The 27,554-nt window shown below is 41.0% G+C and overlaps 1 protein-coding gene across 1 annotated transcript; it reads right to left on the bottom strand.

Annotated features, from left to right (window-relative positions):
• Positions 1-10,238: 10,238 nt before the first annotated feature.
• On the bottom strand, positions 10,239-12,364 carry LOC130461752 (uncharacterized). The gene is made up of 4 exons (XM_056829940.1): positions 12,293-12,364; positions 12,062-12,177; positions 11,519-11,579; positions 10,239-10,361 (listed from the first exon to the last, which is right to left on the bottom strand). Exons 1-4 carry the CDS (start codon positions 12,362-12,364, stop codon positions 10,239-10,241), a joined length of 372 nt encoding a protein of 123 aa, XP_056685918.1.
• Between the last annotated feature and the right edge of the window lie 15,190 nt (positions 12,365-27,554).

Below are 27,554 nucleotides of genomic sequence, written 5' to 3'. Positions count from 1 at the left end.
AGCGAACCCAAGGTCTAGGACGAGGATTGCCAGCACGCATTCAATACTATCAAATACTATCTTTCCAATCCACCAGTACTAAAGCCAGCCATGCTGGGGATTTCCCTCAGGCTCTACCATACGACAACAGAGTCAGCGGTTGGGGCCATGCTCACCCAGGAAATTGAAGGCAAAGAAAACGCTGTATACTACATCAGCTAAAAGTTAATCAAGTACGAGACCAGATACACTCAGCTCGAGAAACTTAGCATCGCCTTGGTTTGGGCCACAAAGAAACTACGGCACTATATGCTCTCCCATACAGTGCATGTAATCAACAAAGCAGATCCTCTCAAGTACTTGTTCGAAAAACCAGCTCTCAACGGACGATTATCCAGATGGTTGGTCATGCTAGCAGAATTCAATCTCAAATACACCCCGCAAAAGTCTATCAAGGGTTCAGCAGTCTCAGACTTCCTAGCCGATTGCCTCGTCGGGGCAGAAGAGGAGGATTATGACTTACCCGACGAGCAAATCTTAATGACCAGCTATGATAGTTGGTCGATGCACTTTGACGGTGCTTCAAATCAGAACGGATGTGGAGTTGGAGTAGTTCTAGTAGCCCCGGACGGCACCCATATTCCGATATAAGCAAAACTGCAATTCAACGTCACAAACAATGCGGCAGAATATGAAGCATGCATTATAGGCCTGGAAGCCTGAAGGAAATAATTTCCTTGGTCCAAGTATGCATTTAATGGTAAGTCTTATAAATGCGGTTCAGTGTTAATTATACAAGTTAATAATTCAGTGAGATCAAGTGAACTGTATGCCTAGCTAGAGGCCGTTTCAGTTCAAGTGGATTAATGATATTAATCCATAGCTTACTCTTGACTGAAACCGTTGGGTTACACAAATAGTACGTAAACGGATCAAGTATTTAATGGTATTAAATACTCCATCTATGGATATTCGGAAAAGACGGATCTTGGTTCCAGTGGGAGCTGAGATCGTCAAAGGAAAATTATGAATACTCCGGAAACGATGATATTGCCGGAAACGGAAATATGGATCGTATCGGAAATATAAATATTATCCAAGTCTTAGATGTTGCCGGAAACGGAAACATGGTACGTATCGGAAAATATTATCGGAATCAGAAAATAATTCCGGAAACGGAAATATTAAATATTTGTTCGAAACGGAAATTTATTCCGGAATCGGAAATATTAAATATTGTTCGTATCGGAAAATGAATTCCGGAATCGGAAAATTAATCGGAAGCGCGACGTACGAAATAACCATCGGACGAGCTTGCTAGACGCAAGGCCCAGCACGAAGCTAGGCCCAACGCCTAACGAAGCCCGCTCGACCAAGCAAGCAAGCCCAACCAAGCGAGAAGCAAGGCCAGGACCGCGAGCAAGGCCAGGCCCGCGAGCAAGGCCAGCGAGCTGGCACGGCCCTCGTGGGCTACTGTCCGTGTGTGTGTTTGTGCTTGTGTACGAAACCTTGATCGATTAGGATTCGTTTAGATTAATTTCCTAAATCTACTAGAAATATAGTAATTGAATTTAAGTTAAATTCAGATTAGCTAAATTGATTCCTAGTAGGATTCTAATATCCGATTTCCCTACCCTATAAATAGGTGATCATACTTCACAATTTATAACGAGTAATTCAAGTATTCATTCAAGTTTTACGCTTAAAACTCAGTTTTATATTTGCCATAAAAACCGAAAATTACATAGAACCTTAGGTGCAATTCTAGTTAATTAAATCTAAGGCGGATCCGAGCGTGCTGTGGACTATCTACGGAGGGACGACATTTGGAGTCATAGACTTGTTCTTGTTCGGTTCGGGCGCAGCTAGGGAGGGCATGCTACAAAGAGTATGCATCCTAAATTATGCTAATTGTTATGTGGCAATTAATTGGGATTCCTGGCTTTATGGTTTTTCCGCATGATTTATATTCAGTTATATGTATCATAACCTAACAAAGCCGCCTTAGCATTGGGTGTCCAGAAATTTCGAGTCTACGGGGATTCCTCCCTAATCATCAATCAAATTTCTGGCAAATGGAAAGTAAGGAGCGAGAGCTTGGCTCCATACCAGTCCTATCTTGAGAAGCTGTCTGAGCAGGTAGAAGAGCTTCACTATACATACCTCCGGAGAGAGGAGAATCAATTTGCCGATGCATTTGCAAAGCCGGCCTTAATGATCAACATTCCAAACGGCAAGGTTGAAATGCCACTTACGATTGAAACGCGTCAAGAAGCAGCATATGTCCATGCTATTGACGACATCGAGCCTGATAGAGAGGAACCTTGGTTTAAAGACATTCAAAGGTATCTGCAAAATTCTGAATATCCCCCACACTTTTCAAACAAGAATCAAAGGGCTTTACGACTACAATCAACCAATTTCGTCATTGAAGGCGGAATTCTATACAAGAGGACCCCTAACGGCCTTAATCTTCGATGTGCTGACAAAGACGAAGCTCAAAGAGTTATGAACACCGTACATGCCGGAGTCTGTGGCACCCACATGAATGGGAAGATGTTGGCCCTCAAAGTCATCAGGGCTCGATATTACTGGACTATCCTCGAACGGCATTGCTATTTCTATGTCAAGAAATGTCATACCTGCCAGAAATGTGCAGATCTAAAGCACATTCCCCCATCCTTGCTTTATTTTCAGTCATCACCATGGACATTCTCAGCTTGGGGTATCGACGTCATTGGCAAAATCACTCCAACAGGAACCGGGGGTCATGAGTTTATACTGGTTGCCATCGACTATTCCACCAAATGGGTCGAAGCCAGATCATTCAAAGTGTTGGGTTCCAAGAAAGTGGCCCAGTTCATATGAGAAAACATCATATGCTGATACGGAGTTCCTCACGAGTTCATCAGTGACCAGGGAACCCATTTTCAAGGAGAGTGTGAAGATCTATTCACCGAGTATAAAATTCAACATCACCGTTCTTCACCTTATCGCCCGCAAACTAATGGGGCAGTCGAAGCAACCAATAAGAATATTAAGATCATCATCAGGAAAATGACAACCAATTACAAAGACTGGCCCCAGAAGCTGCACTTCGCATTGTGGGGATATCAAATTTCAATTCGCACTTCAACTGGTGCAACCCCATTCTCGTTGGTCTACGGAATGGAAGCGGTACAACCTATCAAGCTGGAGATACCTTCTCTAAGGATAGTTCTCGAAAGCAAAATCCCAGAAGCTGCATGGGTACAAGCAAGATATGACGAGCTAATCATGCTCGATCAACGTGGACTTCAAGCTACTCACCATGTACAAGTCTATCAGCGCCGAGTGGCCATACATTTCAACAAAAGGGTCAGAACCCGAAACATCAAGGAAGGTGAGCTTGTCCAGAAAGCCCTTCGCAAGAGCATCATGGACCCAAGGGGAAAATTCAAACCCAACTGGGCAGGCCCGTACATTTTCAAGAAATCCTCTCCGGGGGAGCAGTCGAATTAACAGATGTCGACGGAACAGAATTCCGATCCCTCACAAACCTCGATCAACTCAAGAAGTTCTATGTCTAAGTTCTATGTTCAAATTCAAAATCAAATTCAAAAGTCCTGTAAGGGTTAGAACTACGTCCGACCTGATTCCTTAACGGGACACGTAGCCAGCCTCATTCCGAGGCCCGCCCACTTTAATACAAAAAAATTCAAAATTTCCTCAATTAAGGGCATCCTAAAAATCAAACTCAAAATTGAAAATTTAATTGTTATTGTCTTTATTCCAAATGTGCCAATTCAAAGCAAAGCATATTCAAGCAGAATTTAACACAATAACTCTTTATTGGCCTCTAAGGCCTTCAAAGCTGATTCGAATACTAGGTTAGGATCAAGTGAAGCAAAGTTCAAAAGACTTTTCACTTCCTAAAGCAAATTTTCTAAACACACCTTCCAAACACATTCTTCAAACACAATTCCTTCTAATACAACTTCAAACACATTTAGCCTACAAAGATCTAGGGTCCGGCGACTATGCTCTTGAGTCCTGGCACCTCGTGTACTATCCCCTGGCTCTTCCTACAATCAATCATCAATCTTCCCCTTGTCCAGGTGGTGGGAGAAGGAACTTGCTAGTCTTCCAAGACGTGAGGATGACGAACCTCCTTTGGACTCAGATCGGTCAAGCACCGGATGGGCCTCACTCCCGTCACCTTCCTATTAATTAGTTGATGCAGGGCGTCTAGTCCTAGAACCTCGGACTCTAGCTGGTCCGGAGAAAGAAATGTCCCTCTGGCTTGGGCCATTCAGCCATACAACATAACCCGCAGACAGAGTAACTGGCTCAGGTGGGTATTGAACACTCAAGAATGGTTTGGCGACCCAATACCGCCTCCAAACTTTAAGTCGATTGGCATTCAGAGCAAACAGGTTTCGGGTTCTCTTCAGCACAGTCCGGGATTTCCTGTTTCAAGCCATACTGTCTCATCACTCTAGCAGGCGAGTAGAAGACAAACATTGTGAGGCTTGGCACCCTCAAAGCAGTAGAGCATGGGGCATATCTCATAGCAGCAATTCCCCACCAAGGAACTACCCACCTTATACAAGATTCAATCCCAGAGAGTGCGCATCGCCACTCATCAAATGAAAGCCGGCCATACACCATGCGCCGCACAGTGAATCCCTTTATATTATAGCTTTCAATGTTCTCCGGTGGTGCCACCAGCATGAGCCTCTCCATAAGCAAGACCTTGGGGAGTATACAAGAAAAGCATTTCAAAATTCAACATTCAAAATTCAATACAAGTACAAATTCAATATACAAGAAAGCTCCAGATCCTTACTTGGAGTAATACCGGACTTCCCCACGGCAAAGAGGAGGGGTCCGATTTCAACATATCAAGGCCCATCAATGTTTCGCCAATCACGAGCGGCATTGGGTCCCGACCACTAGCAAACTGCTCTACAATCTCTATTAGGGAGGCACCACCATTGTCAAACCCTTGTTTCGAAAAGAGGAAGCGGCAAAGATACAAAAACTAAAGGCACTCAAGCGGAAAGCCTTGGGGACATCAAGCCCAGCAAAATAGGTGACAAGGAGGCGAGCACTCCAAGATGCATGCCATCGAGCTCCCTTTTCTCCATCTTGCCTAATGAACCAAGCCAAGAGCTCAAGGCATTTTCAAAAGACGTAGCCATCTTTTCTCTTCTTTTTTCATAAGGAAGCAAATGCATGGGAAAGCAGGGAAGGATTGATGCAAAGAATGATCCGAAATACTCCCTATTTATACAAGAATCGGCTCTCATCACAGCACACTGGCGCCAGACGCCGAGACCTGCGCCAAGCGCGGGGGCCTGCAACGAAGGACGAGGCCACCGTCCCCTTTATGGTTCCGAGTACGCACTCTTTAGTGATTCAGAAAGCAAAGTACAACCTCAATTTTCAAGATTCCAAAGCCGCAAACCGCGCAATTTCAAGCAGTCCGAGCCAGCGCCTCGGGCCAATTTCGGGTCAATCTGTTCAAAATTCAAGCATCTAAGTCCTAGATCGGCGTCCTAAGTCCAGTCTGCATATGCATCAGCAAAAATTGAATATACTTTGACTTGCGCTTTTCCTAACCAGAAAACCTCAGTCAAAGTGGGGGCTTATAGTGGGTATATATCACCCGAAAAAATGGGCAACTTTTTTTCAATTTTTTTGCAAATTTTTCATGCATGCATATAGCTACAAATTTCAAAAGCACACACAACACATACAAAGTTCAACTTTCAACCATGCAAAATTCAAATCTTCAACCATACAAGATTCAAAAATTCAAAACCTTGCAAATTTCAAGTACAAAACCATACAAAAATCCAATTTCCTACCATACAAACCCATACAAATACAATCTATAAAAAATCCAACCAAGGCAAGATAGAACTCGCTACCATGTAGGATCAGTCTGAGTCATCACCAGCCGTAATGTCAACCACAGGCTCCTTGCCTTTATTCCGCCTTCTAAGGCGCTCCAGATCTCAAACCAGCTCTGTCACAGGGGTACCAGGCTCCTGCTCCGAGATACGAAGAGTACGGGGAGAAGGATAAACTCCCTGCTGAGGGGAAGGGTACTGATAAGGCGGCGACATCGCCATGAACTGGTGCGGCTACCCAAACATCTAGGTCTGACGCATCCTCTCCATTTTCAGCCTGTAAGCCCAAGCATCCACACCCCAAGGCTGAGGACCGCTCCCTCCAAAGTAGTAACCAGGAGGAGGAACAAAAGGCCTCGAATTGCTCGCACCCCCAAAAGAATGCATGGTAGGATCAGCATATATAAAAGGGGCAGCTCCCCTATCAGCATCATAATGCCTCTGATAAGGTCCAGCGCCGGATCCCTGTCCCAGATCCAAGCTCGGCCCTTCCTGCCTCAACGAAGTCTCCACCTGGGGCTCCCAGTCAACGGAACCTCTGCGACCTCGACGACACTCCTATACAAAATACAAAATTCAAGAATCAGACATCCAAGTTCGAATTTCTAGAGTACAAAACCTCACAGTCAATGAAAGCACCTCTCTGTCCCGGCCAGAAAGCTTCTTGGTCAGCTTGGCACAATGCCTCTTCAAAGAATCAATCTAAAGCATCCAGCGACGCACTCTCACCCGAGGCGCCTGCATACAAAACTCAAGATCAATTTTCAGATACAAGATTACAATCAATTTCAAGCAAATACAACAGTACTCACAGCTGTATAATGCTCCGGTACAACATCATACGACCTCCGGTGCGGAGGAGAAGCCACAGGGACGGTCATCTCCACCTGCTCTTCATCCGAGTTCTCATAGCGGATGACCCTATCAGCATAGGGAATGTCCTCAAGGTCGACCTCCTCCTCCTACAAACATTCATACAATGATTCAAGAATACAAGAATACAAGAACACAATAACACAAGAATACAAGAATACAAGAGTACAAGAATACATGAATAAAAGAATACAAGAATACAAGTTCAAAAACTCACCGGCAGTACGAAGCGTACTGGTGGAGTAAGCCTCTTCAAGAAGTCCTCATAGCAACCCCTCCTATCTACAAAGTTCCTCCAGGGGAGACAAACAGCATCACCCCTAGCACTCAAATAGAGCCGGGCGAGTTCCTCGTCTGGCGCCAACATGGATTCCGGTGGGTCCTTAGGGACAAGTCTGTCCCTCGTGCTGTGCTGAAGGGACACTCGCTCCCCCAAATAACACATATGGCGATACACCCCCGGGAGCAAGACCCGCCACCCGGACAAGAAGTGGGCACGAGCAACCGAGGCAGGTACAGGCGCGTCAGCAAAAGGACGCCAAATCACCTACACAGAAGACAACTCAGGCAACTATACAAGTGCAAATACCAAAGGAAAAAACAGTACAAAAGTTTACCTCATCAACGGGTAAAACTCTCAAAGCTCTGTGGGAGGCCGCCAGAAGCACCCTCCTACGCACCGCTCCTATCCAAGAGGCATCATACGGGTAAGCCGCATCTCTAGTGCGAGCCGGCGCCAAAGTCGGGAAGTGCTCGTACATCCAAATCTTTGAAAAAGCAAACAAAGCATCAATCAAGCTCAAGATACAAACATACAAGTACAAAATACAAGATACAAAGTACAAGGAGTCTCAAATACCTCCAGCACACTCCACAAGGCAACAATACTAGGCTCACTCTCCGGCGTAGTCCGAGAGGCCCACTTCATCTCATACATGAGGTGGCTATAAGCCAGAGCACCCCAGTTGTAGCTCGAAATGACCCTCAAATCCTGCAAAGCTGTCAGGAAGCTAATATGCACCCGACTGTTCCTGCTCGGGGCCATCACCTTACTCATCAAAGCCAAGAGGAAGAGCCTAACCCTTTGCTCTGCAGATACACCCATGCTACGGATCGCGGCCATGATCACAGTCACAAAAGCGTGGGTGTCATCGTCCGCCAAGTCAACAACAGGGCCGAGCAAGTCCCTGGCGATGACCGAGCGCCATGTCAGCTCCGAATCAAAAGTCACGTTCCTCTCAGAAAAAGGAAGACCTGTGATCATCGCAAACTCAAAAGGGGTAATGGTGATCTCCCCCCATGCCATATGAGAAGTGTTGGTGGTATCCCATCACCGCTCCAGCAAAGCCTGTAACCGGGCTTTGATGCCCGTCTTCCTCGAAGTATCTCCCATGGCACACCAGAAGTCGACTAGGCCCGTCTGCACCCAGATCTCCATAGCCTCCGCGTCAGCCTGTACAGCCGGGAAAACCTTGTGAAGGTCTGCCAAGGACCAATAGGTGAGTAACGGTTCTCCATCGGCCTATGGATAAGTCGGTCAGTTCAAAACCTATACAAGTTCAAGAGATAAAACACAGTACAAGACTCACCAAACCAGCGCGAGGCCGCTGAGACAAGTGAAACTCCGGTCGAAACACCAGATCGGAGGGACTCCATCCAGTGCCGAAAAAAGTGAGTACTCTCCAGGGAACCAAACCCCCCTCCGGCACGTTTATGGCAGCCGCTTCATCGTCCGAAGCATCCTCCTCAGCAGCTCGAACCACCGAACACTCGGCGAGCTTCCTCCGAGTATGACGAGGTATACTAAATCAAGCAGAGTACAAAATGTCAAGAGTCTAAACTGGGGGCTATCCTATACTAGCCCGCACAAAAGTCAAAGATTCAGAGGCTATCCTATACTAGCATGTACAAAGTCAAAAATTCCAAAATCCCCAGTGGTAGTACAAATTCAGCCAGGGATCTCTAGTTCAACATACAGAGTATGCACCAACGCCTAGGCTATCCATGCCGAAGCCGGTATACAAAGTTCTACACCAACGCCTAGGCTATCCACGCAAAATCAGGTATACAAGTTCTACACCAACGCCTAGGCTACCCATGCCGAAGCCAGCAATCAAAAGTTCTAAAAACAACATCTGGGCATCCTAGCCTATTCTCTCCCTAGACCCCGCAATGTCACCAGTGAGACCACTATCTACAAATGGCAGGTACAAAGTTCAGAAAATTTTCAAAATTCAAAAATTCAAATTTACAAGTTCCAACAGTTCCAGTTCAAGTGCATATCAAAAAATTCTCTACAAAAATTCAAGATGCCTAAGCATACAAGCATCGTTCTAAAGTACAAGAAACATCAAAACTACATGCAATCCTAGAGATTATTTCATCAGCAAAAACATGAAATACTTACATGGAGAAGGCAAGAACAAGACCAAGGGGAGAGATTAGTCGACCTTTGAGAGAGAAAGAAGCAAGAGAATACAAGTGATTGCTCTTCAAATGGCACGGCAAGGGGTGCTTTTATAGCACAGCCCCGCGTCGAACGCCGAGCTCAGCGCCCAGCGCTGCTTGCTGCATGCGCAGGAATCTTCAGCGCGCGGTCTCCCGTGCTAATTGCACATCCTTTGTTGCTACGGTTTTCTGCACCAGACATCAAACATCCACTACTACAAAAAAGGGCAAAGAGACCCTTCCAAAATGGCTTAAGAGATCTCCTTTCAAGGGGTCTCTATCTCACAGGTCTCTTTGATAAAGAGACCCCCTCATCGAGAGGGGGTCTATTTGTTAAAAGCTAGAGACCCCCCAAGTAAGAAAGAAGGTCTCTTATGTAAAAGATGGTGAAAATATTTTAGAAGGGAAAGAGACCCCTTATCAGAGATGGGAGATCTTTTTTTAAAAGGTTCAGACCCCATAAGTAAGATAGGAGGTCTCTTTGAATATTTTTATGTTTGTTTATTAAAGCAGTTAAGACCTCATATATAGATAGGGGGTCTCTTTGCTATTTTTATTATTATTTTTGTTTAAAAATTAAGACCTAATATCTTAGATATGGGGTCTCTTTGAATTTTTTATTATTATAACTAGAGAGCCTTTATTACACCTGACGGGTCTCTTTGCAACCTTTTTTTTATAAAAAAAACAAAAGCAATCGATAATAGCAGAATAATACGGGTGGATCAACAATATATTCAAAATTAATATGCTTATTCAACCTGCGTTTACACCTCTAAACTACCGGCCAGCAAGCATCAAACGCACAAAACCACACCTGCTATAATAAATAATTTGTAATAATTCGAGAACAAATCCGTAATCCATATTTTACCAAAAAAAATAAATTTCCCACAAGTAATGCTCAAAACGCAAGCTTTACATAAACTGTAATTTGCATAAACGTCAAAGCTTTACATTGCAATTTCCAAAAATGTAAAACAAAAATCAATTCCAAAATATAATCATTCACACCAATTTATCAACAATTTGAACCGAAACTCATGGAGCTATTTCCATACCATCAACTTTGTTTTCTTGATCCGCTTTTTGCTTGAGCAAATACTCGACCCACATGTCTCTAACCTCATCCACATTTTCCGATGAATAAGTTTCTTCAGAAAACTGTAATAAGTAGCATAATTAGTAGTTAAACAAATGCATATATTGTTCTATAATCGTTAACAAAATAGGTAAAGCCTCAAATAAAAATAAATTGTTAAGGGGGTAGTTCAGGTTGTAGGCCAAGGGCAGCTGCAACATTCGAGAGTTACAACCCTTGCAGGTAACTGCAGTCACAGCCCTTACAGGTAATTGTAGAGTGCAGAAGTACAGTCCTGTTACTGGAACAAAATTGCAATATAATATGCTAAACATGCCTGAAATTTACTCTCCAGTTTCGTTGCAATGGTATTAGTTCCTAGATTGTATTTCAAGCAAGAAATTTTAACAAATACAGGCGAAGGTGTAAAATCAGCCTACACTCCTGAAAATTCTGTCCAGATTTTAGTGTCATGGTACTAGTTCCTAGATTGTGTATCAAGTAATAGCAGTAAACATGCCTCTGCTAAGGTTAGCCTTGAGTCCATCATATGGCAAACATGCCTCTGCTATGGCTAGCCTTGAATCCATCATATGGCCGGGAGGGGCTAAATCTGCTCCCAAAGGTTGGGTAGTTTCACGAAATGGCAATAGGTTAAAGATTGGTGTTCCAATTAAGAATGGTTTCCGTCAATTTGTGACAGTCACTCAAAGATCCTAGCTGCCACCAACAAAACAAAAGTTACAGGCTACTGGTTCACAAGTCCTCCAAGAGGGTTCAGAGGAAGAGTTTCTCGCCATTGCTAATCTTGGAAAACAATGTTTGAACTTAGATGAGAAGAGAAGACCTCCAATGAAAGAAGTTCTACTGGAGATAGAAAGAGTGATGTCTTAACTGGCTGACACTTAACTTTTCACCTTGACAGTTGACTCTTAATTAACTTTTCAGACAATCAATACCTTAACCCTTCCCAAACTATTTCCACAGTCCTAAATCTTAACCCCTATCTAGACAAATAGGAATGAATGTAACCATTTTCTCATAATAAACCTGCATGTTGTAGCACTCGATAAATATTTGAGCTCCTAGCTCCTAATGTCAGTGAAACAGATTCTCTTCATATTCACTCTATAGAGAAGAATGTTATTGCTAGTTCACATAAATTCAGGCCTGAAACAGTCGGCCAAAGCCAATGGAAATCTAATGGAGACCAAACTGGTTAAAAAAAGCTTGATCTCACCTTGATTGTTTTAGCTTGAACTGCACTTGTAATTGTATTCCTTTCTTCATCTATTTCAATACTGCAATCAACAAAAAATGATGCTGTAAAAAAGAAAACTAATCAAGTAACATGGCTAAATATCATATGTATATTAATCTCTTTTTAAGCTCTTATTTGATGTTAACAGTTTACAGCATTTCATGATAACTCTTAATTTATATAAGACTATCAAATCCAAACACAATAATTACAAATTTTGTATCCAGGAAATACACTTAATAGATGTAGAATCACAGCTTTGGTTGAGAGTTTGAAACAAAATATTACAATTATGCTCTATAAGACCTCCCTGCTTCACAAGCCATAACGGATAACTAGTGTGATTTTCATGACATGAATACAGTAGACCCAATAATGAAGCCTAATTTGGAATTATAGATTATGAGATTTAATGGTCAATAATCAAACACTAATTGAACTTACATTACAATAATGAGTGTTCTAGAAAACCAACCATTAAGGCAATGCATTCCCACTCAATACAATAAAACCATAATATACCTAGAGAGCACCAAAAACTCGGTTGTGATAGGTGTCCTTATAAGGCCATCATCAAGAAGAGCATGGAAAGGCCTCATAGTCTTAGCTGGTTTAGTACAGTAGTCCTCTTCCGCTGCCTGATAAACAAAACCAACAAAGACTAAAAAGGTTATACTTCAAAAGAAACCCCAGTTTCTTTAACTACCTAGTCTTTATATTTCTGGTCCATCTTAGACATTTACAAGAACCTACTTGCAAAGAGAATACCAATGTATTATGATGCAAAGCCAATTGAAAATATCTTAAAGTAACAACGCGGGACATTTACATGAGAATGATACGGAGTACATCATGAGGCCTAGAGAAAAGAAGATTTTCCATTATTAAACTTACTCCCTTCGACCCTTTTTAATTGCTCAAAGGGCAATCAAAGAAGGGCGGAGGGAGTAGCTAGTAACGAATCGAAAGGCTTTAGCGATTTCTCAACTTCAACTAAGCACATACAAATTGTCTCGAGCCTGAAATCAAATAAATGCAACACAATCAAAACCCTAATTTCAAAAAAAAAAAAACTAGAGCAATTAAATCGAGGAATTAATCGATGAAACTATACCATTTTCACTTTCTAAGAATACGAGCAGGGGAAATCTTGAAGAGTTTAAGGTCGATTCTTGATTCCTGAATCTCTCTGGTGCGGTGGCTCCTAAGGCTGTTGCGACATCCCTTCCAAAACTTCAAGTTAATTAAAACATACAAAATAGATTTACAAGCGATTTTGAAATGTGAGGAAGAGAGAGAAGGGGATGGATGGTGAAGAAACCATGGTTTATTGATGATTTTGTGCGAGGATAGAAAGAACTATATAGATGGGAAGGAACTCAAATAGAAGCAGATCTGAGTTGTGAGAAGAGAGAGAAGAGGCTTTAATAATTTATTGTTACTGTAAAAATATTTGGTGGGAGAAGAGACCCGTCAGGTATTTTGAGAGGTCTTTCTTTTGTCTGACGGGAAAAAAAGTAGTAGGCCCACTGCAATGTAGAGACCCGTTAGGTGAGTTAAAGGGTCTCTAATTTTTTACATATGGTAAATTAGCGGGCTCCGGTGTATATAGGAGACCTGTTATCTTTAATAATAGATCTCTTATAGTTGAGAGACCCGTTATGTTCATCAATGGGTCTGTTTTTATAGGTCTCTTTGACTATTTTTGTAGTAGTGATCGAATCGTGCTATCCTCCGAAAATACGGGTATACATCCGTATCTCCAAGAAAAAATTGATGCGAATTTCAAGATTATGAAGTCCAAAAAATACAACGACTTAGGCGTTCGACTCCCAACGGACCCAAGCTCCAGGAAAGTTAACCGAATTTTCAAAATCCTAAGAGCCCATAAAAAGCTCTTATCCCTAGTGAAACGCATCCCCAACGGATTAATTCCGGTTATTCAAAATTCAAAATTAAAGATTAAAAAAACTCAAAATTCAAAATTTTCGATTCCAAGCTCCGTCCCAGACCAAAGACGGAAGAGCAGTACAAGTACAAATCGGAGTCGTCACAACCGCACGGAGGTAGGCTCTATCCTTTTTTTTCTAACATCTGTTTTGTGCAGGTACCGGCCTAAAAAGAATGGTCTTGATTGCAGAACATCTTGACCATTCTCCGTCCCAAGTCGAATACTTTGACTAGCGCTTTCCTAACCGAACGCTCAGTCAAAGTGGGGGCTTCTGTAGACACCTAAATCGTGTCTCCCCACTGGGATGATGACGATATCATTATCCTTATTAGGCGGTTGGAGAAACTCCGTGCGGAAATTCCAATCGCTAAGAACGCTTCAAAAATCCAAGAGCCAAAATCCAATCCCCGAGGCCGTTCCCTTTCCAGATGTCGGTACAAAATACAATTTTCTAAAATCAATTTCAAAATCCAAGTACAATATCACCCAATGGACTATCCCATTGGTTTTACTAGGCCTTTTGCAGTCAAAATTACACTAAGCAATCCAAATTCGGGCGCCGACCCAAAAAACCGAGCAAGCCAGGCCTCGTCCCGTAAAACCGAAATTCAAAAACCCGAAACGGCTTGTTTTTAAACGCAAATCAAGTCTTAAACCCCAAGCAAACACTACGTGCCAAACTTCGTACAAATCCTACGAGGGTACACCAAGACAAAGCAAGGACGGAGCCCGCGTCCTTGTTTTGGCAGCATCTACGCCACGTCAGCAGCGCCTGGCGCTGGTGCTGCGCTGGACGCTGGCGTTGGCTGGCGTTTAGCAGCAAATCCTCCTATGCGGTACCATAGCAATGAGCAAGGGAAAAGCACGCTCACGGGCTACGGCCTATGCGTGTGTGCTGTGTGCGAGTGAACAAAGGCGAAAAATCAACGAGAAAAGGGGTGAGCGAGTGACACGCTGAGCAAGGGAGCTCACGTGCGCGCAGCTCCTAGCCCCTCTGCCAAGCGCGCGAGCAAGCGATCCGACGAGCGATGCTTCTTGCTTCGCTGCTGTGTGCGATGGATCAGTGCGGGCCAGCGAGCGATCACTCGCTGCTGTGTTGCGCTTCAGGGTAGCTGAGCTGTGCGCGTATGGGCTTGGTGAGGCGTGGGCTTCGTTCTCATGGCCTTTCGTTGGCCCAACGTTCGATTTAATTTTCGTTAAGCGACGAATTTAATTAAATTAAATTTAGTGCTTGTAATTTTTTCTCGGAATTCAATTTTATTAGTTTAATTATTATAATTAATTTTATACTAATTATTTAATAAAATTAAAACCATGAATAAATTATGATTAATTCATTTTAATCAACTAAAATTAATCAAAAGGGATTTAAACTATTAATTATACGACCTTTAAATTTTAATTAAATGTGTTGTTTCCGATTGGACTTGAAAAAACATTTTTATGTTTGAAAATTAGTAAAGCATATAATTTTTGGTTTGAGTGGAAGCTTTTATTCATGAATGGTTAAACTCCTTATTAGGTACTTGTTACCTTAGGATTAATAAACTCGAGTAGAACTAATAAGGTCAAATAATTGGTAGACTCTTGAGCCTTAATTAGTTGTTGCAATTATTATGTGATGCATTTTTCTGCTAACTTGCTAGGTGGGTCATTCATTGATAAATGAATGGGTGAATGGTATATTATAAATATATTGTTTTGCAAGTTGCGGAAAGTGATTAGTATGACCCAAATAGGATAGAAAATATGGTCTGCGTACCATTAAATTTGAATGTAAAATATGGTCAAATGTACCATGGTTTTTTATTTAAATACGGTCTGCGTACCATCAATTTGTTGTAATTAGTTTAATTATTGCAAATCCTTGTTGGTGAAAATGGCGCCTCCCATGGTGAAATTCAAGAATGGAGTTTCCAATCCATTTTCAAGACGGAGTTTGAAGATTGAAGCTTCAAGATGAAGTCGGGCCATACTAGATCACAATTTTATCTTATGCATGTTTTAAGATATTTATTTCTTTAAATATGTCTTGATATTATGCATGAGATCATGGTTTGCTTATGTTTCATGATTAAGGATGTTAGTTCACTTAAAATCTAACCAACATGGTAAAGGCCTTAAGTTCCAAACTTTAAAATTGAGTTAAAAGGTGACATTCCAAAATAACACTTACTTCTCACCTTTACATCAATCTAGTAATATTTTTCCGCCATAGCGAGGTGTTACTTATTGATTCTAAAGGGGTAAGGTACACAATATTGTGAGTACATTTTTTGATCCATTTGACTTTGACACATGAGGTGGGGATTTTGGCTAGGAAGAACTAAAAGCAGCTTTCAAAAAAAAAAAAGAGAAAAGGGGCAGGGCGAGTTCACACGAAAACCATTCGTTTAGCCTGAAACTTGATTATTGGTATATCGATCGGTCCCAAACCCGCCACCTCATCAAAGTAAAACGTTCTTCCTTCCGGACGGCGCCTCGCATATGGGTAGCAAGAGGGCGTAAGACTGACTGGGATGCTTGCGCCCATAAGAAATCACGGATAGTTTTCCGCTATAGTGAGGTGTCACGTCTGATCGTAGTACACAATTAGTTGTGAGTACAAGTTGATTTTGGTTGAACTCAACGATATAAGTATGGAGTCCTTTTATGTCGTAGAAAATGGGATAGGTTTTCCTAATAAGTTCTTAGACGTACCTATCAACCAAGAGTAGTTTCTAGACTATAAGCAAAGGAATTGCTTACCTAAAATATTTTAGATTAAGATGTAACACCCTAATAATTCCTTGCTTTTATAAAAATATTTTCCAACTTAAAATAAAGGAATTACTAAAGTATTACCGCCATCGTGATAACGGTTAAGGCTAGTACCAGAATTACGCAGCGGAATTTAATGTCAACTAACTTTTAAAAACATAAATAAATTATCGAGGCCTCCTACAAGTTGGACCATAACGGCCCAAAAACCAAATTTTTAAAATTCAACAAACCCAAACATAATTAAAGTATAGGTAAAAATAGTTTTAAAGTACGAAAGCATGCAACTCTCTCAATCATCCCAAACCACATGATTTCGATCGTACTTCGATCTACCAACCTGCTATGTTATTCTTCTCCCCAACAATGCAAGTGCAAATGATGGATCATCATAGGGTCATTAAGGCAAAGGCCATGACCAAAAGTCACAAAGCACGTAGTCAGCAAAAAGCTGAGTACTTACAAGACTAGAGTGAAATATGCATACATCACTCACTAAGTACTAATCAACATGCAAAAGCAATTTAGTAATTAACACGTAAATCATGAATACAAGACTCGACTCTTGAGTCGACTCTTGACTCACAATTTAATTAGAATAAGCTTTGAACGGGCCAAAAGAATATTCCATAAAGGAAGGGTGTTGGGAGCCCACCAAACGCCATAATAAATAATAATAACGGATCATACCGAGTGTCGGGCCATACCGACGGAATTCCAACGCATAAATTAAATGAAACAATTTCTTATATCATTAGTAGGAGATCAAGCTCTCCGGAAAGTCTCCCCCCATTGTTCATATTCAAGGTATATACGTTCCAAGAGTTTTGAAGCTTGTTTTGGTTGCACTTTACGTTTATTAATATTTTATTAATGGTGAACTCGAGACTCGAACACACACGTACATACATACAATTAATAAACGACAACCAAAACAATCTCATTTTAATTCCTTTAGTACTTGTGATCATTTTAATTACTACCAAGTTCCTTCTCACAAAGGGAGATTCCACATCATGCCTATTAACATGAGGGTTGTGCCCTTGCACGACAATTCCTAATTCATTTCATATAAAATATTCCCAACTGAACCCTACATGTGCGGTGGCTTACGTGAGCTAACCCTTCACATGTGGTAAAATATATAGTACGACGTGGTACGAATAATTGGCTCAAAAGTATGCTAGACATCCCATACAATAGCATAACAATAAATAATTCATCCCTTGCATGTGAAACAAACATACATGCATAAATATTGAACAACATGATTGACAATTAAATCCATACTCATAATAATCCCAACATGCTTGTTCAACCAATAATTTAATAATTCCAATACAAAATAACCCACATGATCGTTCACCAAACCAAATATGAATCCACATAGTATAATTCACATCAACAACAATCATGTAATGTCTTTGACAAAATGGTGTGGTCGCCCTAGACTTGTACTTACCCTGAATACCTAAGCGTAGGGGCCACTTTGCAAAACGATCACGTACTTAGAAATCACCTCATATCATCAAAATAATGAAACTTTAATTATTTCCATGTTCATTAAATTTCCACCAACTTTTTAAAATATTAGACCTTGTTTAAAATTTAGAATTCAATCGTTCTTTAATAAAATAATCGTCTCAATTTGTCAAACTAATCCCTAGTATGAAAACATACTTTTTCCACCCTTAAAATCAAAAAAAATCGACACTTTGGACCTTTTTATAAATCTGAAAATATAATTTATAATCATAATTAAATTAATCACCTAATTATGCTAATCAATTGACCCATTAGGTCTAGGTTAAAACCCTAACTTGAAATCCTCAATAAAACCAATTTAACATCACAAAAATCAATTCTTTACCAAATAAACAAATCTGAAAATTTATACTTTAATAATTAAAATACGCCTCATGAATCAAAACATATAAATCCTCAAAATACGGTGTTCACAACCGATTCCCATCATTTTAATTATTCAAAACAATAATAGTAATATAATTTAAAATACGGAATTGAAATAGAATAGGTAAGGAAGAAGAGAATTATACCAAACTGGCCTATAGCACGGAACAACCACGAATTAATGTGATTGGGCGAAAGAATTGAACGAACGAAACAAAACAACACACACACACAACGCGTGTGCGCGCGTGGCAGAGGGGGGACGAGCAGGCACGATGCTCGGGACAAGGGCGTTGGGCGTTGGGCGCGCAAGAGACGAGAGCGAGAGGGTGAGGGACGAGGCTGGGGGCTGGGCACGAGCACGCACACAGCAGCAGCAACAGAACAGCAGCGTAGGGCACTCGAGTTCGCGCTGCGGCTTCGAGCAAGAGAGGGAGTGGGCGAGAGTGTGGGCGAGCAGCGAGGGCGCGGCAGCACACCAGGCACGACGAGTGCTCGTGCTATGCGTGCGGGTGAGCCGGACAAGAGAGTAGAGAGAAAGAGTGTGGGGCAAGCAAAAAAGGAAAGGCTTAATGAAAAATAAGGGGATCATAATTGAGGAGAGTCCTATTTATAGGCTCTCATATCCCTAGTGGGCTAGGCTTGAAAATTTGACATTGGGCTTAGCATTTGAATGATTGGTCTAACCTTAAGCTTAGAATTAAATTCTTTTGATTGGGCTCGAATAATAAAACGAGTTGGACTTTTCATTTAGAATCCAAACCTTTAAAACTACTTGAGACCCATTAAATTTCCCGACTCAAAAATTTAATTCGTTTCGTAGTTAATGAAAATAATGAATATTATAATTAATTAAAATACATTTAAATAATATTTAAATGCGAAATAAATTCTAAAAATCTTAAAATGCTTTATAAATATAATAAAATATATTTATAATTATTATAAAAATACGAGGTATTACAAAGACAAGCCAAAGGATGCTTAATTCTTTAATGATTTTGAAGGTCTTGGATTCATTTTATTCACACCCGACGGAACAATAAATTCGAATAAAATGTTGAATGACTTGTTTAAATTGCATGTTTTCTTTTTAAGTTATTATTCATGATAAATTTTTAGACTTTGCATGCTTCAATGTATGTTTTAATTATTGTTTATAATTATTGTTTATAATTATATGTCTTTTACTGAAATAAATCCTTTTAGAAGGTAACATTAAATTTCCTCGATTGGTGGTGAATCGATGAATCCAAGAACGATTCACGGAAATGAGAGAAAATGAGCAATTTAAAATGTACGTTTCTTATAGTGAATTTTATGGTTGTTTCGAGTATCAAAGTCGAATGGAAAACCGATTGGTGCTTGTGAATTCAAAATACAGTGTAGTTTTGAGATCATAAAGCATTGAGTTTAACACTCAACTTTACCAATGGTTAATAACCTTATATCTTTTTCCATTTAATTCTCGAATGAGTTTGGTTCCTAGACATTCAAATAGATCAATGCTTAGAGAATTTTAGAAGCTTCTGGTAAGATCATCTAGTTGAAGCAAAATATTCAACATAAAATGGTAAGACCTTTGTTGAAATGACATATGACATGTCTAACAAAGTATAAAAGTCAACACTAGAGAAGTCAATTATTAAGACTATAAAAAAGGGTACAAGAAATAAGAAAACAAGGAACAAGGGAGAGGAACTTACAACTTCGTTGCTACCTAAAAGTTAATATTTAAAAGAGAAGTGACCTAGAAATCAAACCTCCTTGGTATCATATACCGCTTGGGGTTCTTACTTCAGTAACAACTCAAATTATGGAAGCTAGGATACAATAATGACTTACAAGTGGGAAATAAAGCATAGCAATGCTACATTAATTTTAGGGTCATCTAGTTTGTTTAGATTCCTTTCAAGGCTGAAACTTAATGACTATTTTGTTCCATAATTGGCATACCTAAATTTCTGCTTCAAATACAGAAAGACTCACATTCAAAGAAAACAAAAACAATGTTTGTTTGTTTGATTGAATGAACATGGTCATTTCAGGTTGAGTCAAGTATGCTTGATTAAAACAAACAACTTGTCTTAAAGTTGAGATTTTTAGACTTGAATCCGTGTCAGACGCACTTATTATTAAGTAGTCGTTTGGCGTTCGGATCTCAAATACAATAGTACAATTTCAATATCGTCATTTCAATACCGCATTTCAATATCGCACCTTTCAATAACGCATTTCAATATCGCATTTCAATTTCGCACCTTTATTATTGCTATTTCAATTCCGCATTCCTTTACTCATCTCACTTTGAGATGATGTAGTTTTGTGCGCACTTTCAATAATTCCTTTATTTATTGTGATGTTTCTTTACTTGTTTATTGCTTTCATCACCTCAATTGCTAAATCCAACAAAATACAAAGTTACATCACGCTTAACAAAAATAATTTCTTGGACAAACCGGTCTTAGGTTCCCTTAAATTAACTTTAAAGCGAAGTGGTCACAATACAAGTAGAAATTCTATGTGCTAAATTCAAAGTTCAAGCCCACATAGAGTCATGACTAGGGTTATTCTAAAATTCTCCTCGCAATGTACTCGAATACTATTTTTAAAGCTCGCGGAATAACCATCTCGTTCCCTTGCCCGGATTTCACCCATCCGTTTCTAAGATTCAATGCCTTATCCACTAAAAAGTCAACTTTGGTCTTTCTAAACGAGACCCTTTAAATTTTTTGGTGGCGACTCCTTCGAAATCCAATAACAGACAAAGCCTTTAGTAGGGGAAATAAAAAAGAAGTACGATAAAAAACCCACTACAATTCTAGCGACTCCACTGGGGAGTTCTGATTTCAAATTCGATTATACGAGCATGCTTTGAGAAACAAGCCACTGCCATGCTCAAGTTATGGATGCCAGCTCCAGCGCCAAGCGCAGGCCCCTACGCCAGACGCTGCTACCTGCATCCATCACAGTGGCTGGTTGCCCATGCTGCACAAATTTTCGAGTGGGAGTCAGTTCTGGGTTTGAATTTCGAAGGACACTCCTAAACCATGAGAACGAATGTCGAAAAACGAGCTTTTCAAATACAATATTCCAATACGATTTTCAATTTCCAAATTTTAAGGCATGTCATGCATATTTAGAAAACCATATTTGTGCAAAAAGAATTTCTACCTTGCCCAACATGAATGTATCCTACATTCAGGTTAACCCCGGGGGCAACGAAATGGTGACTCTCCATACGGTTCCTGACCAAAGTGTGTGACCATTTCCGCGCCTACAGAAACTTGACACTTGCTTGACATTCCCGATGTCAAGTATGGAGGTCATCTGCCAACCAACACCTCCAATTTGAGGAGGTGCACAGTTGTTGCCGGATCCGCCTCTTAGTCGAGTACCTTTTGACACCAAAAGCTGACCACTTGCATCATACAAAACATAGACCGACCTTAGGTTGAGAACTTTGCATGTCGCATTCATATCCATGTTAGTGTGACAACGTGCTATTTGTGACCTTAGGTTGGGCGTCTTTGCACGCGTGAATGACTAACCTCGAGTTCTAGCTTTGCCAGAACCATTAGCCTCCAAGTAGGAAACCTAACCCCTAGGAGCATCATTCAAACCTCATGCATTTTAAACCGCCAATTTAAGGTCTTTTAGGAGTGCCACTCCATTTTGACTCAAAACCCTTACTCACGCCTCATGCACAAATGCCAAATTCAAAAGTCAATCCAACGGCGTCGTAATGCCAGATTTTCTAGTCTAATTCCAAATACAAAATTCAATCCAACGACGACATAATGCCGAATTTTCTAGTCCAATTCCAAATACAAAAGTCAATCCAACAGCGTCATAATGCCGGATTTTCTAGTCCAAGATTCAAGTTCCAAATTCAAAATTCAATCCAACGGCGCCATAATGCCGGATTTCCGATTCAAATACTCAAAACCTCCTATTCCAATCTCAAAACCTCAAGTTCAAATGTCCAAACTCATGATGGCGTAATGCCAAAATTTTGATTCAATCTTTCAAACCTCTAGTTCGAAATCCCGAATTCCAAATCCATGATAGTGTAATGCCGGATTTCCTATTCAATTTCCAAAATGTTATGACCAATACCTCGAAATTCCAAGTCCACGGCGGCATAATGCCGGACTTTCAACTTTTAAGTTCCTATTCAAATCCCCCCTTTCAGGAATCAAAGTTCCAAATCCAATGCCTCAAATCCATGGCGGCGTAATGCCGGGTTTTCAAGTCCAACGCCTCGTACTCTATACAAAACGCCTCTTTTCCAATTCCAAATCACAAATCAAATTCAAATTTCAAATTCACTTTCGAACTACAAAAATTCTTGCTTTCCATTGTTCCCAAATAAAAAATTCAAAAACATTTCCAATGGGTTGAAAATCTCTTGAAATAATACAAGTCTAATTTCCAAATCCATCATGGGTTGAAATTCCCTTGAAGCATTCCAAATTCCATGGATTGAATGTCCCATAAAATATTCCAAGTTCGATTAATGGGTTGAAAGTCCCTTGAAGTAATCCAAACCCCATACAAATTCTATCGGGTTGAAATTCCCTAGAAATAATACAAATTCGATTCCTCAAAACAATTCCAACAGGTTGAAAATCCCCAGAAATAATACAAAATCCATTGGGTTGAAACTTCCCTAAAATAATACAAATTCGACCTCCTAAAACATTCCCAACGGGTTGAAAATTCCCCGAAATAATACAAAACTCAATTCTCAAACTCCAATGGGTTGAAAGTCCCTAGAAATAGTACAAAATCCAATGGGTTGAAATTCCCCTAAAATAGTCCAAGTCCGATCATGGGTTGAAACTCCCTAGAAATAGTACAAAACCAATTTCCGAATTTTATTCCCAAGTTGAAACTCCGTTTAAATAATACAAATTCAATTTCTACATCGGGTTGAAATTCCCCTAAAATATTCCATGCTCTATGTTGGGTCGAAACTCCCTCAGAATATACAAAATCCAATGGGTCGAAATCCCCGTTCAATATTTCAAGTTCTAGTACAAGGAGGAGGCCTCCACAAAAGAATGAAGCTCCTTTCACTAATTTCCAACGGGTTGCAAATCCCGAACACAAATACAAAATCCAAAATCGCGAATCTTCAAAGTGGCACTTAGAGTCAAGTCTAGGTCTCATTGCGTATCATATCATGTGTCGGGATGTCCAAGTTATAAATTCAAGTCATGTGATAACTAGGTGCTCGGACTCATTCTCTCAAAATCCAATTCAAGATGACTTCATTGACAATAGTTGTAGCAGAGATCTATGAACGTGTTGAAGAAGCTGAGGCTCACATAAGAGCTCTCGGAGACAATCATGAAACTCTTTTCCATGCTTTTGGTCCTTTCGAGGTAGAAGAAATCTTTCATAACCAGAGGCCCGTGCCCTACCTTTTGCAACCATATGAAATTTCAGAGTCCGGGTTTGTTACTGGATTACCTCAAGAAGACATTTGCAGGATATGGGTCAGCCACGATGAAGACATGTACCAGGACCCCCCTATTGAGAACATCTCTGGCGATGAATGTCAGGAAATTGTGAATGCCGATTGGTACTTGGACACTAAGCCAGATAATAGTGTTCAGGTCATGACTCGATCCGGTCGAATTCAAGAGCCAGTCATCAGAACAACACCGGCAACTAATGTCCCTCTACCTACCGAAGAAAATCCCTTGATTAAACAATTGAAGCGTACAAAGGCAGAGGTCAATGTTTGGCAACTCATGGGTTTCCCTGTGGAGCATCACACTGCTCTAATCAATGCTCTTGTGAAGTTGAATGTCACCCCTGAAGTCACTCCTAACGAGCTGGTCGGGTTACTAACAAATCTGGAAGAAGGAATCACCTTTACAAATGAAGACCTCCCACCCAAGGGGGTAAGCCATCACAAAGCGCTCTATCTGACTGTTGAATACAAAGACAAAATCATCCCCATGACTCTAGTGGATAATGGGTCAGCCATCAATGTGTCTCCTCTCCGCACTGCTGCAAATGTGGGCTTCACTCCTAGTGAATTTTCTAGGTCTTCCCAAGGTGTTCGTGCCTATGACAACACTCGTCAGGAAGCAATGGGGACTCTCACCCTTCTACTCCGAACAGGCCCAATTGAGTGCAAGGTGAGCTTTCAAGTGCTCAACATCAAAGCAAGTTTCATTATCCTTTTGGGGAGACCTCGAATCCATGACCTCAAAGCTGTGCCATCTTCACTCCACCAGAAAGTCCAGATGGAGGTCCAAGGAAATATCATTACTCTAAATGCATCCCATCCAAGAACCAAGATAGCTGACAAGGCTCTGATATTAATAGAACATGATGACAATGATGAAGACCTTTGGGGGTTCAGTGCTGAGCTAGGAGCCATCGAGTCCAAAATGAATCCCATGGCAAGGCATATAATGATTAAGCGTGGGCACTACTTAGGCACTACTCTGCCACCACCTATCGAATCTCCTTTCAAGACTCATGGTCAGACTAACTGTTGTGGTCTGGGATATAAACCGACTAAGTACGACAACAAGCTACAAGAGGCTAAGCTAAGGGCCCGTCGAGCAGGTAATTACCAATTCAAAATGCCTCCCCTTCAACGTACACTCAATGGACAATTTATAAAAGAAGGAGAGGATGACCTGTACTTTGACTTCCTTGAGCCTTTCTATGATGCTTCAAAAGGGGTCCTCTACCCTGGATTCGTTATCTTTCAAGACTGTCACTTTCTCGAGGATGCCCCTCCAGTGAAAAACAAGGCTACCCTTGAATGCCTTGATTCACCAGCTTTTGGTCTCTTGTTCGGCCAAGAAGTAACACCAATCATTCCTGAAGCTACTATGGTTCAAATGATCACTCAAATCGAAGATTTTGACACATCTAAGCTTATTACTCCCAGTGAGAAGATGGTCAATGGCTGGAGGAAGTCCCTCAAAATTACTGCTCCAAATGGCAAAATGTTCAAGATTACTGTGGGCGACGGATCTATGATGAGCGAGTCCGAGTTAGAGGATGAGTCTTGATCTGAGTTTAGTGATGAGTCTAAGAGTCGAGGGCTAGAGTCTTGCATCAATCAAGAGCCTCTAAAGCGCGAGCTTCAAGTTAAAGTTGTCGATGTAATGATTGCTAATTTCAATAATACTTCAATTTCCTCCTACTCTTCATGTCCAAATTCAAAACACACTCCTAATCCTAACATCTTTGCTTCACAAGAAACTGACCTTGAAATCTTAAAAGCTATTGAAAATCATGAAAACAGGACGCCCATAATTGAGTAAACAGAAAAAGTTAACCTTTCTAACAACAGTGATCCAAGACTAGTTCAGATTGGTTTGACTCTATCTCAAGCAGAGCGGGATGATCTTATCAAGCTACTTTCAGAGTACATAGACGTCTTCGCATGTACATATCATGATATTCCAGGGGTTGATCCAAGCATCGGGCAGCATACAATTCCCCTCATTCCAGGTTCAAAGCCCATCAAGTAGAAACTTCGTCGCATGAAACTGAATGTTTCCCTCAAAATTCAAGAAGACGTCTCTAAGCAGCTAGAGGCTGGGTTTATTCGAGAAGCAAAATATCCAGAATGGATTACAAATATTTTCTAAGTTCCAAAGAAAGACGGCAAAGTACGAATGTGTGTTGACTACAGAGATCTTAACAGGGCTAGCCCTAAAGACGATTTTCCATTGCCTCACATCGACATCTTGGTCGACAACACCCAAATCATGCCTTACTCTCTTTTATGGATGGGTAGGCAGGCTATAATCAGATTCCCATGGCAGAGAAAGATATGGAGAAGACAACCTTCATCACTCAGTGGGTTATATATTGCTACATAGTTATGCCGTTCGGACTGAAGAACGCGGGGGCTACGTATCAAAGAACAACCACATCCATTATGAGCGACATGATTCACAGAGAAATAGAGGTATATGTCGATGACATGATCGTCAAATTAAAATAGCGACTTGAGCATACAACATTACTTCGAAAATTCTTCAATAGGCTTAGGAATTACAATATGAGGCTCAATCCTCTAAAATGTGCATTCGAGGTAACGTCAGGCAAGTTACTTGGGTATGTCATCAGTTCTCGGGGCATCGAGGCTGATCCTTCAAAAATCAAGGCCATTCTAGACATGAAACCGCCAACGAATGAGAAAGAAATTTGGGGGTTCCTTGGAAGGTTACAATACATTAGTAGATTCATCTCAAAGCTCACTATGATCTGTGAGCTAGTATTTCGAAACTCCGCAAGAGTGAGCCCAAGGTATGGGACGAAGATTGTCAACATGCATTTTACACTATCAAAGACTACCTTTCCGATCCTCCAGTGTCAAAGCCGGCAATATCGGGGCTCCCCTCAGGCTTTACCTTACAACGACTGATTCAGTGGTAGGGGCCATGCTTGCCTTAGAGATTGAAGGCAAGGAAAGTGTCGTATACTATATAAACAAGAAGCTGCTCGAGTACGGAACCAGATATACTCATTTCGAAAGGCTCATTATTGCCTTGGTTTGGGACACAAAGAAACTACGACACTACATACTCTCCCACACATTGTATGTAATTTGCAAAGCAGATCCTCTCAAGTACCTATTCGAAAAACCGGCTCTCAATGGAAGGTTGTCCAGATGGTTGGTCATGTTAGCGGAATTCGATCTTAAGTATATTCCTCAAAAATCTATCAAGGGTTTGGCGGTCTCAGACTTCCTAGCCGACTATCCCATCGAGGCAGAAGAGGAGGACTATGACTTACCTGATAAGCAAATTCTAATGACAAGCTATGACAGTTGGTCACTGCACTTTGATGGTGCCTCAAATCAGAACGGATGTGGTGTCGGGGTGATCCTAGTAGCTCCGGAGGACACTCACATTCCCATGTCAGCAAAATTGCAATTCAATGTTACAAACAATGAGGCCGAAAATGAAGCATGCATTATGGGCCTGGAAGCCGCCTTAGCATTGGGTGTCCAGAAACTTTGAGTGTACCGGGATTCCTCCTTAATCATCAATCAAATTTCCGGAAAGGGGAAAGTTAGAAGCGAAAGCTTGGCCCCATACCAGTCCTATCTCGAGAAGCTGTGTGAGAAAGTAGAAGAGCTTCGCTACACATACCTCCCAATAGAGGAGAATCAATTTGCCGACGCACTGGCAAAACTAGCATCAATGATCAACATCCCAAATGGCATGGCTGAAATGCCACTTACAATTGAAACGCGTCAAGAAGTAGCATAAGTCCATGCTATTGACGACGTCGAGCCTGATAAAGATGAGCCTTGGTTTTCAGACATTCAAAGGTATCTACAAAACTCTAACAACCCCCCGCACTTTTAAAGCAAGAGTCAAAGAGCTTTACGCCTGCAAG

Source organism: Spinacia oleracea, chromosome 5 (assembly GCF_020520425.1).
Source record: "Spinacia oleracea cultivar Varoflay chromosome 5, BTI_SOV_V1, whole genome shotgun sequence".
Taxonomy (NCBI): Eukaryota; Viridiplantae; Streptophyta; class Magnoliopsida; order Caryophyllales; family Amaranthaceae; genus Spinacia; species Spinacia oleracea.
Note: the sequence above shows the minus strand (reverse complement) of the source record. Positions and strands in the feature narration are given on the sequence as shown.